Below are 14,633 nucleotides of genomic sequence, written 5' to 3' on the forward strand. Positions count from 1 at the left end.
ACAGATTCTAACCTCCAACTATCCATTGAAAAGGTTAAACTGGATCTCCCATAGACATCTTAAACTCAACATGTCCCCAAACTGAACTCATTATCTTTCCCACCTGAACTCTCCCATGCTCCAAACTTCCCTATTATTCTTTTTATTTAATAATAAAATAATTTATTTAATATATTTAGTTTTCAGCATTGATTTTCACAAGAGTTTGAATTACATATTTTCTGCCCATTTCTACCGTCCCTCCCACTCAAATATGGCATTTATTCTAGTTGCCCTCTTCCCCAGTCAGCCCTCCCTTCTGTCACCCCACACACCTCCCACCCCGTTTTTCCTTCCTTTCTTGTAGGGCAAGATAAATTTCTATGCCCCATTGCCTTTGTAACTTATTTTCTAGTTACATGCAAAAATGGTTTTTTTTTGTTTTTGAATGTTTGTTTTTAAAACTTTGAGTTCCAAATTCTGTCCCCTCTTCTCTTCCCACCCACCCTCCCTAAGAAGTCAAGCAATTCAGCATACGCCACATGTGTATCATTATGTAAAGACCATCCACAATACTCATGTTGTGAAAGACTAACTATGTTTTGCTCCATCCTAACCTATCCCCCTTTATTGAATTTTCTCCCTTGACCATGTCCCGTTTAGAAAGTGTTTGTTTTTGATTACCTCCTCCCCCATCTGACCTCCCTTCTATCATCCCCCCTTTTTACCTTCTTCCTCCTTCTTTCCTGTGGGTTAAGATACCCAATTGAGTGTGTATGGTATTCCCTCCTCAGGTCAAATCTGATGCGAGGAAGATTTACTCATTCCCCCTCACCTGCCTTCTCTTCTCTTCCTACAGAACTGCTTTTTCTTGCTACTTTTATGTGAGATAATTTTCCCCATTCTATCTCTCCCTTTCTCCCTCTATCAATATATTCCTCTCTCATCCCTTAATTTGATTTTATTATTTTAGATATCATCCCTTCATATTCAACTCACCCTGTGCCCTCTCTCTCTCTCTCTCTCTCTCTCTCTCTCTCTCTCTCTATATATATATATATATATATATATATATATATATATATGTATATATACACATACATATATACACACATACACACACAAGTATATATATACGCACATATATATATGCACATATATATATACACACATTCCCTTCAGCTACTCTAATACTGATGTCTCATGAATCATACACATCATCTTTCCATATAGGAATGTAAACAAAACAGCTCAATTTTAGTAAGTCCCTTGCGATTTCTTTTTCTTGATTACCTTTTCATGCTTCTCTTGATTCTTGTGTTTAAAACTCAAATTTTCTATTCAGCTCTGGTCTTTTCACTGAGAAAGCTTGAAAGTCCTCTATTTTGTTGAAAATCCATATATTGCCTTGTAGCATGATACTCAGTTTTGCTGGGTAGGGGATTCTTGGTTTTAACCCTAGCTCCACTGACTTCCAGAATATCATATTCCAAGCCCTTTGATCTCTTAATGTAGAAGCTGCTAGATCTTTTATTATTCTGATTGTGTTTCCACAATCCTTAAACTGTTTCTTTCTGGCTGCTTGCAGTGTTTTCTTGGAGCTCTGGAATTTGGAGACAATATTCCTAGGAGATTTCTTTTTGGGATCTATTTGAGGAGGCGATCAGTGGATTCTTTCAATTTTTATTTAACCCTCTGGCTCTAGAATATCCAGGCAGTTCTCCTTGATAATTTCTTGAAAGATGATTTCTAGGCTCTTTTTTGATCATGACTTTCTGGTAGTTCAATAATTTTTAAATTATCTCTCCCAGATCTATTTTCCATGTCAGTGGTTTTTCTAATGAGATACTTCACATTGACTTCCACGTTTTCATTCCTTTGGTTCTGTTTTATAATATTGTGATTTCTCATCAAGTCACTAGCTTCCACTTGCTCCAATCTAATTTTTAAGGTAGTATTTTCTTCAGTGGTCTTTTGGACCTCCTTTTCCATTTAGCTAATTCTGCCTTTCAAGGCATTCTTCTCCTAATTGGCTTTTTGGAGCTCTTTTGCCATTTGAGTTGGTCTATTTTTAAAGGTGTTTTCTCCAGTATTTTTTGGGGTCTCCTTTAGCAAGTCATTGACTTCTTTTTCGTGGTTTTCTCGCATCCTTCTCATTTCTCTTCTCAATTTTTCCTCTAATTTTCTAACTTGCTTTTCCAAATCCCTTTTAAGCTCTTCCATGCCCTGAGACCACTTTATGTTTTTCTTGGAGGCTTTTGTTGTAGGCTCTTTGACTTTGTTGACTTCTACTGGCTGTATGCTTTGGTCTCCTTTGTCACCAAAGAAAGATTACAAAGTCTGAGATTGAATCTGGGTGCATTTTCACTGCCTGGCCATGTTCTCAGCCATCTTACTTGACCCTTGAGTTTTTTTCTCGGGGTATGACTGCTTGTAGAGTAAAGAGTAATATATTCCAAGCTTTAGGGGATGTGCTGTTTTTTTCAGAGCTATTGCAGTCAGCTCTGCCACACCAGCACTCCTCCTTCTGCGAGAACCCCCAACCCACACTGGACTCAGATCTTCAGCAGGCTCTGCAATCTTGCTCTGATCCTCCACTTAATTCCTCCCACCAGGTGGGACTGGGCCAGAAACAATGGCAGCTGTAGTTCTGTAGCTTCCCCACCTCCGCTGCCCCCGGGGTGATGACTGAACCGCAAACTCCTTCTTTCACTCTGTCCCCAGCAGCTTTTCCCACTAACCTTCTCCATTGTCTTCTGTGTTTGTGGGTTGAGAAGTCTGGTAACTGCTGCAGCTAACTGATTCAGGGCACTAGGGCCCCCTCCACCTGGCTCCCAGTCTGTTTAGTCCTGCTGCTACCTGTGCTGGGCTCTGCTCTGCCCCACTCCACTCCCAGCTCCATGCACGATAGACCTCCCCCAGTGACCATTCAGGCTGTCCTGCACTAGAGCCCTGCTTCCCTCTGCTATTTTGTGCACTCTGCAGTTCTTCTCTGTTGTCTTTGGTGTTTGAGGGTTGAGAAGTCTGGCAGCAGCCACAGCTCACTGATTCAGGGCACTAGCGCCTGCTTCTCCTGGCTCCTGGTCTGGTTTGTCTGCGCAGCCAATGCTGGGCTCTGCTCCACTCTGCTCCCAGCTCTGTGCATGATAGACCTCACCCAACAACCATCCACAATGTCCTGGCTGGAGCCCCGCTTCCCTCTCCTATATTGTGGGTTATGCAGTTCTAGAATTGGTTCAGAGCCATTTTTATAGGGTTTTGGAAGGACTTGGAGGGGACCTCACGCTAGTCCCTGCTTTCCAGCTGCCATCTTGGCTCTGCACCCCTTCTTGGAGGCTTTTGATGTCGGCTCTTTGACTTTCTTTATTTCCTATGGCTGTGTGTTTTGATCTTCTTTGTCACCAAAAAAAAAGATTCTAGAGTGTGAGTCTGAGTGTGAGTCTGTGTCCCTTTTCACTGCCTGGACATGTTCCCAGTCAACTACTTGACCTCTGAGCCTTTTGTCAGGGTGTGTCTGCTTGTAGAGTAGAGAGTGCTTTGTCCCAAGCTTTAGGGTCTGCTCTGTTGCTTTCAGAGCTACTTCTACTCCACTGTCACAGCAAGCTCTGACACATCAGTGCTCCTCTTTCCCCAAGAACTGCCAACAAGATTGCAACCCAGATCCAAGCAGAGCAAATCAAAGCCTGCACTCCTACTCTGGTCTGCCACTTGATTCCTGCCACTGGTCTGTCCTGGCGTGACCCATGCCGGGCTGTGCTCTGCTCCCAGCACCATGTGATAGACCCTTCCTTGTTATCATCCAGGCCATCCTGGGCTGGAGACCTGCTTCCCTCTGCTCTTTTGTGTGTTCCACAGCTCTAAAATTTGTTCAGAGCCATTTTTACAGGTGTTTGGAGGGATTTGGGGGAGAGCTTAAGCAAGTCCCTGCTTTCCAGCTGCCATCTTGGCTCCATCCCTTTGCCTTGATTTCTTTGTGTTTTCATTGTCTCTATTTCTCTAGTCCCTCAGGTCCTAAGAAAGTAGGAGACCTAGTTCTGCAAAAGACCTACTGTGTGGCCATGGGTAAAGGGATTTGACTTCTTTGCAGTTTACTGTCTCCTTTTGTCAGTTAAACAAGATGTAATACACAACCTTAAATGAGTCTTTGGGTCTTTGGTCGGAGGCTCACTGGCTCATAGATTGAAAGTACCTCAGAGAACTTCTAGTCCCTCCCGCCTTTTTACTTACAGTGAGAGAAAACCTGGTTTGGCGGACAGAACACTGGACTTGAAGTCATGAAAACTTAAATTTAAACATTGTCTCACTCTGTGATGCTGGGCAAGCCACTTACTGGATAGAGATGCCCATTCTTTGGGTATCAGTATATTTATCTGAATAATGTGCCAGTACTCAGGGACTTCTAATGTCTATTAACATTCTAAATCTATGAGCCTGTAGAACTGAGGTCAGCTAGATAGCACAGTGTATAGAGTGGAAGCTCTGTGAGTGGAGAAAAAGAAAGAGATACTACTGATGATATGAATATAGACTCATTAAGATATGGGAAGTGACTGGAGTCTGGGGAAGAAGCAGGGGAAAGACAGGAGAAGACAGTATAAAAATAATGAGGCACATTGAAGACAGATGCAGTTGATGGAAGGTAATGGAAGAGAGGATGAATTCATAGCTGGGGGGCAGAGGAAAGCCTCCTGAAGCAGGTGAAATGTGAACTGAGACCTGAAGGATGCCGTGAAAGCCAAGGTTCTACCAGAAAGACCTGCCTAGCAATACTGATAAAGACTGCTCTGTCCTAGACCATCAGGTTGTGGGGGAGGGAGGCCAGGCCCTGGACAGCTGTACTGGGCTCCTTGCCTCATGAAAATTAACAGGGAAATCTCTTCATTCAGAAAGGGACAGAGTGGTCATTACTTCCAAAGGCTCAACTCATTGATTTTTTGGACAAACAATTTTCAAATTCCATACCATTCCCCTTTCATGATTCCTTCATCTATCTCAGAAGGCCCATTGAGTGACATACCTGAACCATGTGAAAGGCCACACAGGCTAGAGGGTCATCAGAGTGAAGATTGTGTGTGTGTGTGTGTGTGTGTGTGTGTGTGTGTATGAAGTAGGGGGAAGGAGGAAATGCAGGGAGAGAGAAAGAGAGAGAGACAGAGAAAGAAAGAGACAGGGGGGACAGGGTTGTGAACAACCATCCCTACATATAGTAACACATAAACAATGTGTTCTTTGACATGTTATCACATTATACATAACATGTTGTTATCACATACCTGTCAATCATGTTTATTGTAACGCAGAATAAGAGAAAGAGATCTAAACGGAGAAACAGGAGATCTGATTTGAATCTGCATTCTACTTTTTGTGTGTCCTTGGGGCCTAAACATCTTAGCTTGGAATGCAGCTGAGGGCTGGGGCATGGCATCCCAGGAACCAAGGGGAGAGGTTCATCTTCTCTTTTCCTAACCCATCTCTTCTCTTTACTAAAGCAAATAATGGGACAGGCCAGAAATCCCATGCAATCAATCTTCCCTAGGATGTGATAGGTGAGGAAGGAGGTCTCAGATGTAGGAGAGGGATGGTTCTGTTCTGTCCTGCCCTATCATATCAGCACGCAATAATCATAATATAGATGATAATTGTCAAAATGCCTATGTGGTTCTGAATCACAGAATATATATGACTCTCCACTTAGAAGGTATAAGAAATAAACCATTTACTCAGATACCGAATAACCAGATCCCAAAACCAATAAGTCCACAACATCATTCCCCCTTCAAATGAATGGGGTGCAAAATCTTGGGGTAAGGGGTGGTCTCATCCTCTATACCTTCTTCCTGCTGAAATTTGAGGCAGACCTGTCCCTGCCCCAAGACGTCAAGAATCCCATTCGAGAGGTCAGTTCTTTAGTTGGCATCCAGAACGTGGTTGATGCTAGGTCCAGAGATGACACATCACAGTCACATACAGGTCCAGAAGTGACATCTGAACACAAAAGGTGACATCTGGATTAAGTGATCAGGCATCTGCTCTTGGATGGGACTAAGCCTGCAGGAAACAAATCTCACAAATAAATTTAACAAAAAAATGCAAAAAATGAAAAAAGAAACAATCATAGCCTAATTCATGATAGAATACATGAGTCATAGATACAGTTTCATAATCATTTTCTCCTGTTTACCATGAATTTCCCAATTTGATTTTTCCACGTAGCTAACCCATTAGCTACTGCTCATGAATCAGTGGATATATGACACTGTCCTCCTTTCTCTGTTTTAATAGCTTGATATACTGCCATCAAATGAGCATATTGATTACTTCCACCCATCCCAGTACTTTCCAAAGACCACTTAATACATAGGTTATAGGCTACTGCTTTCCAGTGTCTTTTATGGCCCAAATATCTTTTGCCTTACCATCAGTAAATCATGGATGCTCCTTCTGTTCTTCCATCAATCCATCATATCCATCATTCCACTTTACCAAAGATTGTACCAACTGTTGCTTTGGTTCATGGGGTTTGTCATTTCCATTGATTCAATTAGAGCAGAAACTCCAATTTTGCCTGTTTTCAATCTAGTCTGAATACACCATTTCCATTTAATTATGCTAGCCTCTTGTACACGCCTAATCCTATGAGATGCTGGGGTACTCATTACCCAAGTCATTATTGCTATTCTGGGCCTCAATATCACTTCATGGCCCAGAATCAGTTGTTCAGTCTCTACCAAAGCCTAATATGCAGCTAACAACTGCTTTTCAAAGTGCGTCTATTGTATTCCAGATGAAGGCAGTTTCCTTGACCAAAATCCTAAGGGCACATTTCAGTTTTGTTGTTTTTGCCATAAACTCCAGTTTCCATAGTCATCCTGTGCAGTCATTTCTAATTCCACTGGGCCACTTTGTATAGGCCATAAATCTAGAGCCAATTGTATAGCAGCTTTGGCTTCTTCAAAAGCTTTACTCTGTTCAAGCCCCAAATCAAATTCGTATTTTTTTTCCTTGTAACTTTATATAAAGGCTTCAAAATCTGTCCAACATATGGAATGTGATATCTCCAATATCCAAACAGTCCTATGAACTTTTGGGCCTCTTTCTTATTATTGGGGACAGGAAAATCTTGAATATTTTGTTGAGCTTGTGGAAGAATTTCCCCCAGTCTTTTATTCCACTGTATACACAAAAACTTTACAGTTTCAGCTGGTCCGTGAATCTTTACAGGGTTAATTTCCCATCCTTTGCTTTCCATGTGCTCAATTAAAAGTATCAAACTCTTCTCCATTTCTTTTACATTTTCTCCCTGTATCATAATATCATCTAGGTAGGGGTTAAACTGTACACCAAGTAACTTTAATTCATCCAAATGTTCAGCCACAATCCTCTGACAAATAGTTGGGTTATACAGATATCCTTCTGGCAATCGGGTAAAAGTATAATGTTGGCCCTGCCACATGAAAGCAAACTGGTTCCATTGTTTAGAGTCTATTAGGATAGTAAAGAAAGCATTGGCCAAATCAATAACTGTGTACCAAGTTCCATCATATTTCTGGATCCTTTCTATTAAGGTAACAGTATCTGGAACAGCAGCATACAAGGGAGGAATCACTTTATTTAATTGTCTATACTCCACTGTCATTCTCCACATTCCATCTGACTTTTGTACTGGCCATACAGAATTATTCCACTGAGTGCTTGTAGGGACTAACACTCCTACTTCAACATATTCCTTTGTAGTATTGGCAATTTCATCTTGCCCACCTGGCACACAATTCTGCTTCGAAGTAATTACTTTAGAAGGTTCAGGTAAAGTGATTGGGTCCATTTTTACTTTTCCCACTAAAATTGTATTAATTCCTATCTTTCTTACTGCAAATTGGTATCCACCTTCAGGTAATTCAGAGATACCTTTCAATATATCTATTCCAATGATGTATTCAGGAATGGGTACAATGACTATGGTATATTCTTTCTTAGGCAATTGTCTAATTTTCATCGTGAGTTTGACTTGTCTGGTTTTTATTTCAGTCCCTCCTAGTCCTGTGATGGTAACAGGAGTTCCATGCTTAAATTTGTCAGGGTTTCCATATGTCAAGGTGGCCTCTGCCCCAGTGTCTATCAATGCCCAAGTTATAATATTCGATCCATTTATCCAATATATAGTCAGATAAATATGTGTTGGTAACCAAAAATGGGCTCCTTAGCACTTAGTCAACAAGTGCCCTTGACTAGTTTGGCTTTTTCCCCTGAACTGAATGCTGTTTGTACGTTGGATTGGAGAAAGCTTGTCAGCCCCTTCACCTTGCTTCCCTTGCTTAAGCTGATTGAAAGAACCTGTGCTTTCCCCGGTGTACCTTACTCCCCCGCAGAAGCCGGATGGTTAAAAAGAGCTTCCGTTGGAGCCAGAGGCTGCTACAGCCACAGCTACAGCCACAGCCAAAGCTGAAGCAGGAGTTGCCGGTAGCAGAGCTGATCTACAGGAGGAAGCTGAACAAGGACTTGAAGCCAGTGGGTAATCTTTTTACCATAGAGGGGGAAGCATGATTTTGCTTTCCACCATCATGCTTCTCTGAAGCCTCCTGGTTACTCTTGTAAGGCGTACTTATTGGGCCTGGAAGCTTTTGATCAATATGCCAAAATGGGGATGCTGGTTCATGGGTTGGTTACTGTGGAGCCTAAATATATGCTTTGATTCTTCTGCCTCTTATCTTGAGAATTTCTTATATCCAGTGGTTCCAAACCTTTCAGACATATATATGATCCTCTTTGAGATTATAAACTCTGCCCTCCTAATACAGGTCTATAATCCCATCTGTGTGTTTCTTCAATCTCAGCTGGGGCTTGGCCTATTTCCTAGTGTCTCTGAAGGTTTGACTTACTTGCATACAAGGGTTGAAGATCTGTAGGATTTGTAGGGGTAGTTATTACCTCTCTATTCCATCTGCTCTTAAGCCCCTTATCTCGGTACATTTTGTATAGCTCATTAGTTGGAATACCATTTATTCTTCTAAAATCTACCCCTGCGATCAATAGAATATTAAACATTTCTTTTTTTGTCACTCTGTTCTGATGTTGAATCAGCTGGGTATTCACTCTTCTTTCCCGAGTAAATGTATCTTTTCCCCAGTGATCTAAATCTTTTAACTGTGAAATCTTATCTGGCACCTCTGAAAGAGGGTTCCCTACTTCCACAATTAGCAGAGTCAGAATTAAACGTTTATAAGCAGGGGGAGCTATTATAATGATCATATTCCTATGAGAGACTCCCAAGGGAGTAGCATAATAAACTTCAGCATTGCCTAACATAATAGCAGTCTTCATTACCTCCTACTTTACCTTTCTCATACAGTCTCTAAGTGTATACCAGGGTCTCTCTGCAGTAGGCCACCTAGATTCAGCAGGATATTCTGTATTACCACCCATGAAGCTAAAGTTAAATTTGCTTGTTTGGCTACCTCCTTGTAAATGATATTCCTTAAAAACTTGCTGTACAAAAAGATTCTGACTAATACTTATGAATCTCATGTCATCCACAGTATCTAAAGATACTCCTGCAGTCACTTCTTTACTGATTTTCATCATCCAACATACTAACGATTCTCCTGTTCTCTTAGTGAACCTACTCAAGATATCTGTGATTTCCTCCTGTGTAAAATCCTCCACCATCTCTCTGGACACTTTATCGTTATCTTGGGTTTCTTGCCTCCTTCGTGGAATGGGGCACACTGCTTTTGAGGACCTAACAGTTTATCATTCTCTTGTGAGACATTGTAGCATCCTGTTCCTCAAATTCTGATTTTTTATCATCCTGTCTACAGTCTCTCCCCCTGTCACCATGGCAACCTGCAGACTGGCAGAGCAGTTAGACTCGACCTGGGCTGGACTGAAATGTACTCTTGACCTCCTTGGCTCCCTGTGTCTTCTAGCCAAATTAACAGCAAAATCAGTAGATTCCTGAACAATAATCTGTTGTTCTGCTACCTGAGATTCCCCTTCTTTCTGTGGTATAGAAATATTCTCATTTGGGCTAACTATTTCACTAACTGTCTGATGATGATTTCTTTCTCTTAACAATCTGCCCCTGCTTTCATATATAATAAGGTACTCTATGAGTAAAATCCAGCCTCATCTAGAGATTACTGTTGGCAATTCTGTCTATAGCTTAACTGTAATTTCTTGCAAACATCTTTCCAAATCTTTACGTTCTCCCCGCTGTAGCTACTATTTCCAGTCCTCAGAAAAACCAGTGCCTTTAGACCATTCCCTTGTTAGGAAGAATAAGTTAGATGATCCCATCCTGGAATAACAATTTTTTTTAAAGCCCTTCTACCTCCAAATGGAGATCGTATACCTTGCAATCCAATCGTATACATCTCCAATTGTATCAGCAAGGTAACAATCATAATATAAATGAAAATTGTCAAAAGGGCTATGTGGTTCTTTATCACAAAATATACAGGACTCACCACACAGAAGGTAAAAGAAGTAAACCATTTATTCAGACACCAAGTAACCACATCCCAAAACCAGTAAGTCCAAAACTTCCCAGCTGATAACCCTCCATCCCACAACCTTCCACCACCTGCTGGAGCCTTGCCTCCAACAAGCAAACTTACAGCACAGCTATCACATGTTTCCTCTCTTTCCTTCAGCTCTAACTGCCATAACTGCTCTCTCAGCATTTCCTGTGACACAATTTCTTTTTTCCTCTCAGCACACTCCTCCCTCTACATGTGACTTAGGTTTCCTATGATGTTAGCAGGTCACATGGCCTATTAATAGGTGGAAAAGGACTTCAAATCTTAATTGCTATTACACCTATCAAATCACATCTTGATTGTTGGGTGGGGATCTGCATTACATAATTTAAGAGAGCATTGGTCAACCAGTTTAAGATCTTCCAAAAAGAAAAAAGTACGGAGACCCTTGACTAGGTTGGAGGCTCTGTGAGTGGAGAAAAGGCAAGATATCACAGATGATATAAACATAGACTCAATAAGTTATGGGAAGTGACTGGAGACAGGGGATGAAGGAAAAGAAATACCAGACTGAAGGTTGCCAGTCCAAGTGCCTGGAAGTCATCAACAGAGATGGAAAGGTTTGGGTGAAGAGGAGTGGGAAGTTGGGGGAAATAGAATGATTTGTGTTTCAATTGCATTGCCGATAAAATTCGCTAAACATTTGTTGGGAAATGATTTAAGAGAAGAGAAGAAGTGTGCCAGAGATGGTAGATAGGAGTCTGTGAAGTGAGGGAGTTGAGGGCTCATGTCTTCCTCTGTCCCAATGAATTACAAATCAGGTCCAGTTTCTAACCAAGAAGGCAGGAATGTTAGTATGAGCAGCCAGGAAGTGCAGTACATACTTGGGTCTTATGACCATGTCGTCTTCTCTTTAAGAGACATAAATGGGTATGATCTGACACACACTGTAGACTAGGGAGAGCAGGGTACAAGGAGTTCTGAGAAGAGAGAGGTGCATCTGCTCCCTTAGGACTTTAAAACAGAATATCTGATGAATGAAGAGGGCTTGGGGTCTTCCGACAATTAAACTCAGATAGAAAGACAAAGAGTTAGACAAAGCTAGAGAGAAAGGCTGAGAATCAGAGCAGTGCAGAAATTTGGGGAGAAAAATCCAAGGAAGAAGGAGGGGTCACCAGTGTCCAGTACAGTAGGAAAATCAGATCAGATGGGAGCAGAAACTGAATCATAAGAGAGTAAGTAGGAAGTCAGCATGAGGAAATTCAAGTGAGTGCAGAAAACTCAATAGAAAATTGGCAGATAAAGGAGGAAAAGAAAGTCGGCAATGAGAGTGGGCAGAAAAGTTCCTGGAAAAGTCATTCCTTTCTCCTGGCTTTAGTTTTCTCCTCTGTACAATGGGGAGATTTGATGAGATGACTTCTAAATCCCCCTCCACCTGGAAATTTGTAGGTTTTAATCCCCACATACAAGTGTTATCAAGGCAGTTTTGCTCAGAGAATGTTTTAGGTGCAAAGGTGGAGAGAACAATGGAGAGGGAGACAGAGATATTGACATTTCTTTTTAATGATTAATCTAAGGAAGTAAATCAGTTGTATATGTGAAGAGCCCAAAGCTCAATCTTTCTTGCAATTACTATTTGTCTCAAGAAATTTATTGCCTTTATAACCCCACGTATATAAGGCAGAGGGTTGTGAAAACTGCAAGGTTGTGAGAAGGAACAGAGAAGAGTTTAGAGACCCTGCTTTCTTAGAGATCCCGGATATTGCAGAGATGGCCGCAGGTTTCCGACCTCAGCCCTGGACTCTGGTGGGACTGGCTCTCTGTGCTGCCTGCCTGGGATTTGTCAATGGGGCGAGACTGCTGGTGATCCCCTTTGATGGCAGCCATTGGTTCAGCATGCGTGAAGTCGTCCAGGAGCTCAGCCTGAGAGGGCACAAAACTGTTGTCCTGGCACCTGAGCTGTCTTTGTATGTCAGGGAAGAACAGTACTACACTTTGAGGACCTTTCCAGTCACATTCAGCAAAGAGAGTTTTGAAGAATTAATGGGATCTAATTTCCAGTTGATGTTTGACCCAAAACCTTTTCTGAAGAGAATGTTGAACATGGCTGTATTCTTTAAGAGGTTTTCTCACATGTATTTTAGCTTTTGTACAGAATTATTCTATAACAAGGAACTGATGAAGTCCCTGGAAGAGGATCACTATGATGCCATTTTAACCGATCCCGCTTATCCCTGTGGAGCCATTGCGGCACAGTATCTGTCCATTCCAGCTGTTTACTTCTTGAGAGGACTCCCCTGTGGTTTAGATTCAGAAAGCACTCAATGCCCAGACCCATCTTCCTATGTCCCCAGATGGGCCACAGAAAACACAGACCATATGACCTTCTTACAGCGGGTCAAGAACTTTCTATATTCTTTCTCCTATCAGGTGGTGTGCCACATGTACATGAAACCCTATGAAAACCTGGCTTCAGAACTACTTCAGAGAGACATGAGTATAGTGGATGTTCTGAGCCATGGATCTGTGTGGCTTGTGAGGACAGACTTTGTGATGGATTACCCTAAGCCCATCATGCCAAACATGGTCTTCATTGGGGGCATCAACTGTGCCAGTGCCAAGGAGCTCTCTCAGGTTGGTATGTGATACCTTAGCTAACGTTGCAGGTGCCTCCCAGGGGGTTAATTAGAGCATCTCGTTTCTAAGAGGAAATTGAGCTACATCCGAGTGGTTTTGTTTACATTTTTACAAGATTTCTTTGTGTTCTCATTGTCTCTAGTTCAGTCTTTCAGTTCCTTAAAAATTAGGATACCTGGTTCTGCCACTGACCAACTGTGTGGCCATGGGGAAAGGAGTCTGACTTCTTTGAGGTTTATTTTCCTCTTTAGCCAGTTAAAAAGATGGAATCCACAGTCTTGTGCTTCTTAACTGAGTCTTTGGGTCTTTGGTCAGAAGTTCACAGACTCATAGGTTGAAGGGCCCTCGGAGACCATCTATTCCCTCCCATGATTTTACGAATAGTGTGAGGCAACTTGGTTTAAGGAATAGAACACTGGACTTGAAGTCATAAACCCTTGGATTTAAACATTTTCTCAGTCTATGATGATGGGGAAGCCACCTAGTGGACACAGATGCCAACTCTCTGGACATCAGTTTCATTATCTAAAAAATGAGAAGACTTAGTGACTTCTAAGGTCTCTTCAAGTTCTCAGTATATGAGCCTATAGAATTGAGGGCAGCTACATAGCACAGTGGATAGAGTGCTAGGTGATGAGGGCCTTGACCAGGTTGGAGGCTCTGTGAGAGGAGAAAAGGCAAGATATATGCCAGATGATATGAACATAGACTCACTAAGACATGGGAAGTGACTGGAGCCTGGGGGGGGGGGGGAAGGAGAGGAAAGACCCAATGCAAGGTTGTGAATACAAGTGAATGGCAGCCTTGCAGTGCCATCAACAGAGATGGAAGGGTTTTGGTGAAGAGCAGTGGGAAGTTGGGGAAAATTGACTGATTTGTATTCAGAATGCAATGCCATTTCAATTCACTAAAAAGCTTGTTGGGAAATGATTTAAGACACAGAGGCAGTTTGGCCTAAATGAGAGATGGGTGGCCATGGAGTCAGGAAGATGAGTATTCAAGTCTTCCTCTGACCTAATGAATTGCACAGCAGGGTCTATTTATGAACAAGAAGGCAAAAAGTTATTATGAACACACAGAAAGAGTAGGAAACACTTGAGTCCTATGACCATGTCATCTTCTCTTTATCATACACAAGTCGGTATGATATGACACACGCTGTAGACTTTCAGAGATATAGGAGATAGTGGCAGCCATCTTGTGACCAAAGGGAAATTATTAAGCAGTGAATTTCTTATCATTCCATAACCCTGGTGAAAGGTTCCTTTTTATCAGTACTCCAGATTTCTTCGGGGTGAAAACTCTCTTCACCTAAACAGCTGGCAATTCGTCCTCCACTCTTAGTCTTAGATAATTGTTTCAGGCACTAAGGCATTAAGTGACAGGGCATTATGAATTGCAGACCGCCTGCCACTCATTGTGCTGGGCACTGGTGCACCCAGGAAGGCAAAAACCACCCCTGCCCATTAGAAGCAGACACTCTAATGGGAGGGGACAATGTACAAATAATGAGGCACATTCTAGACAGATGCATCTGACAGA

General features: G+C 42.0%; 1 protein-coding gene across 3 annotated transcripts in view; it reads left to right on the top strand.

The window, feature by feature from the left end:
• The window catches only part of LOC118856157 (UDP-glucuronosyltransferase 1-2-like), a 63,711-nt gene that overhangs the window by 14,341 nt on the left and 34,737 nt on the right, over positions 1–14,633 (top strand). For 2 of the 3 annotated variants that reach the window (XM_036766278.1, XM_036766277.1), the window contains exon 2: positions 12,885–13,088. In XM_036766278.1, coding sequence (XP_036622173.1) covers positions 12,885–13,088 — 204 coding nt within the window. Of the gene's footprint in view, positions 1–12,068; positions 13,089–14,633 lie in introns of those variants that run through there. The other variant, XM_036766276.1, reaches the window with a different exon arrangement.

Source organism: Trichosurus vulpecula, chromosome 7 (assembly GCF_011100635.1).
Source record: "Trichosurus vulpecula isolate mTriVul1 chromosome 7, mTriVul1.pri, whole genome shotgun sequence".
NCBI classification, from domain to species: Eukaryota; Metazoa; Chordata; class Mammalia; order Diprotodontia; family Phalangeridae; genus Trichosurus; species Trichosurus vulpecula.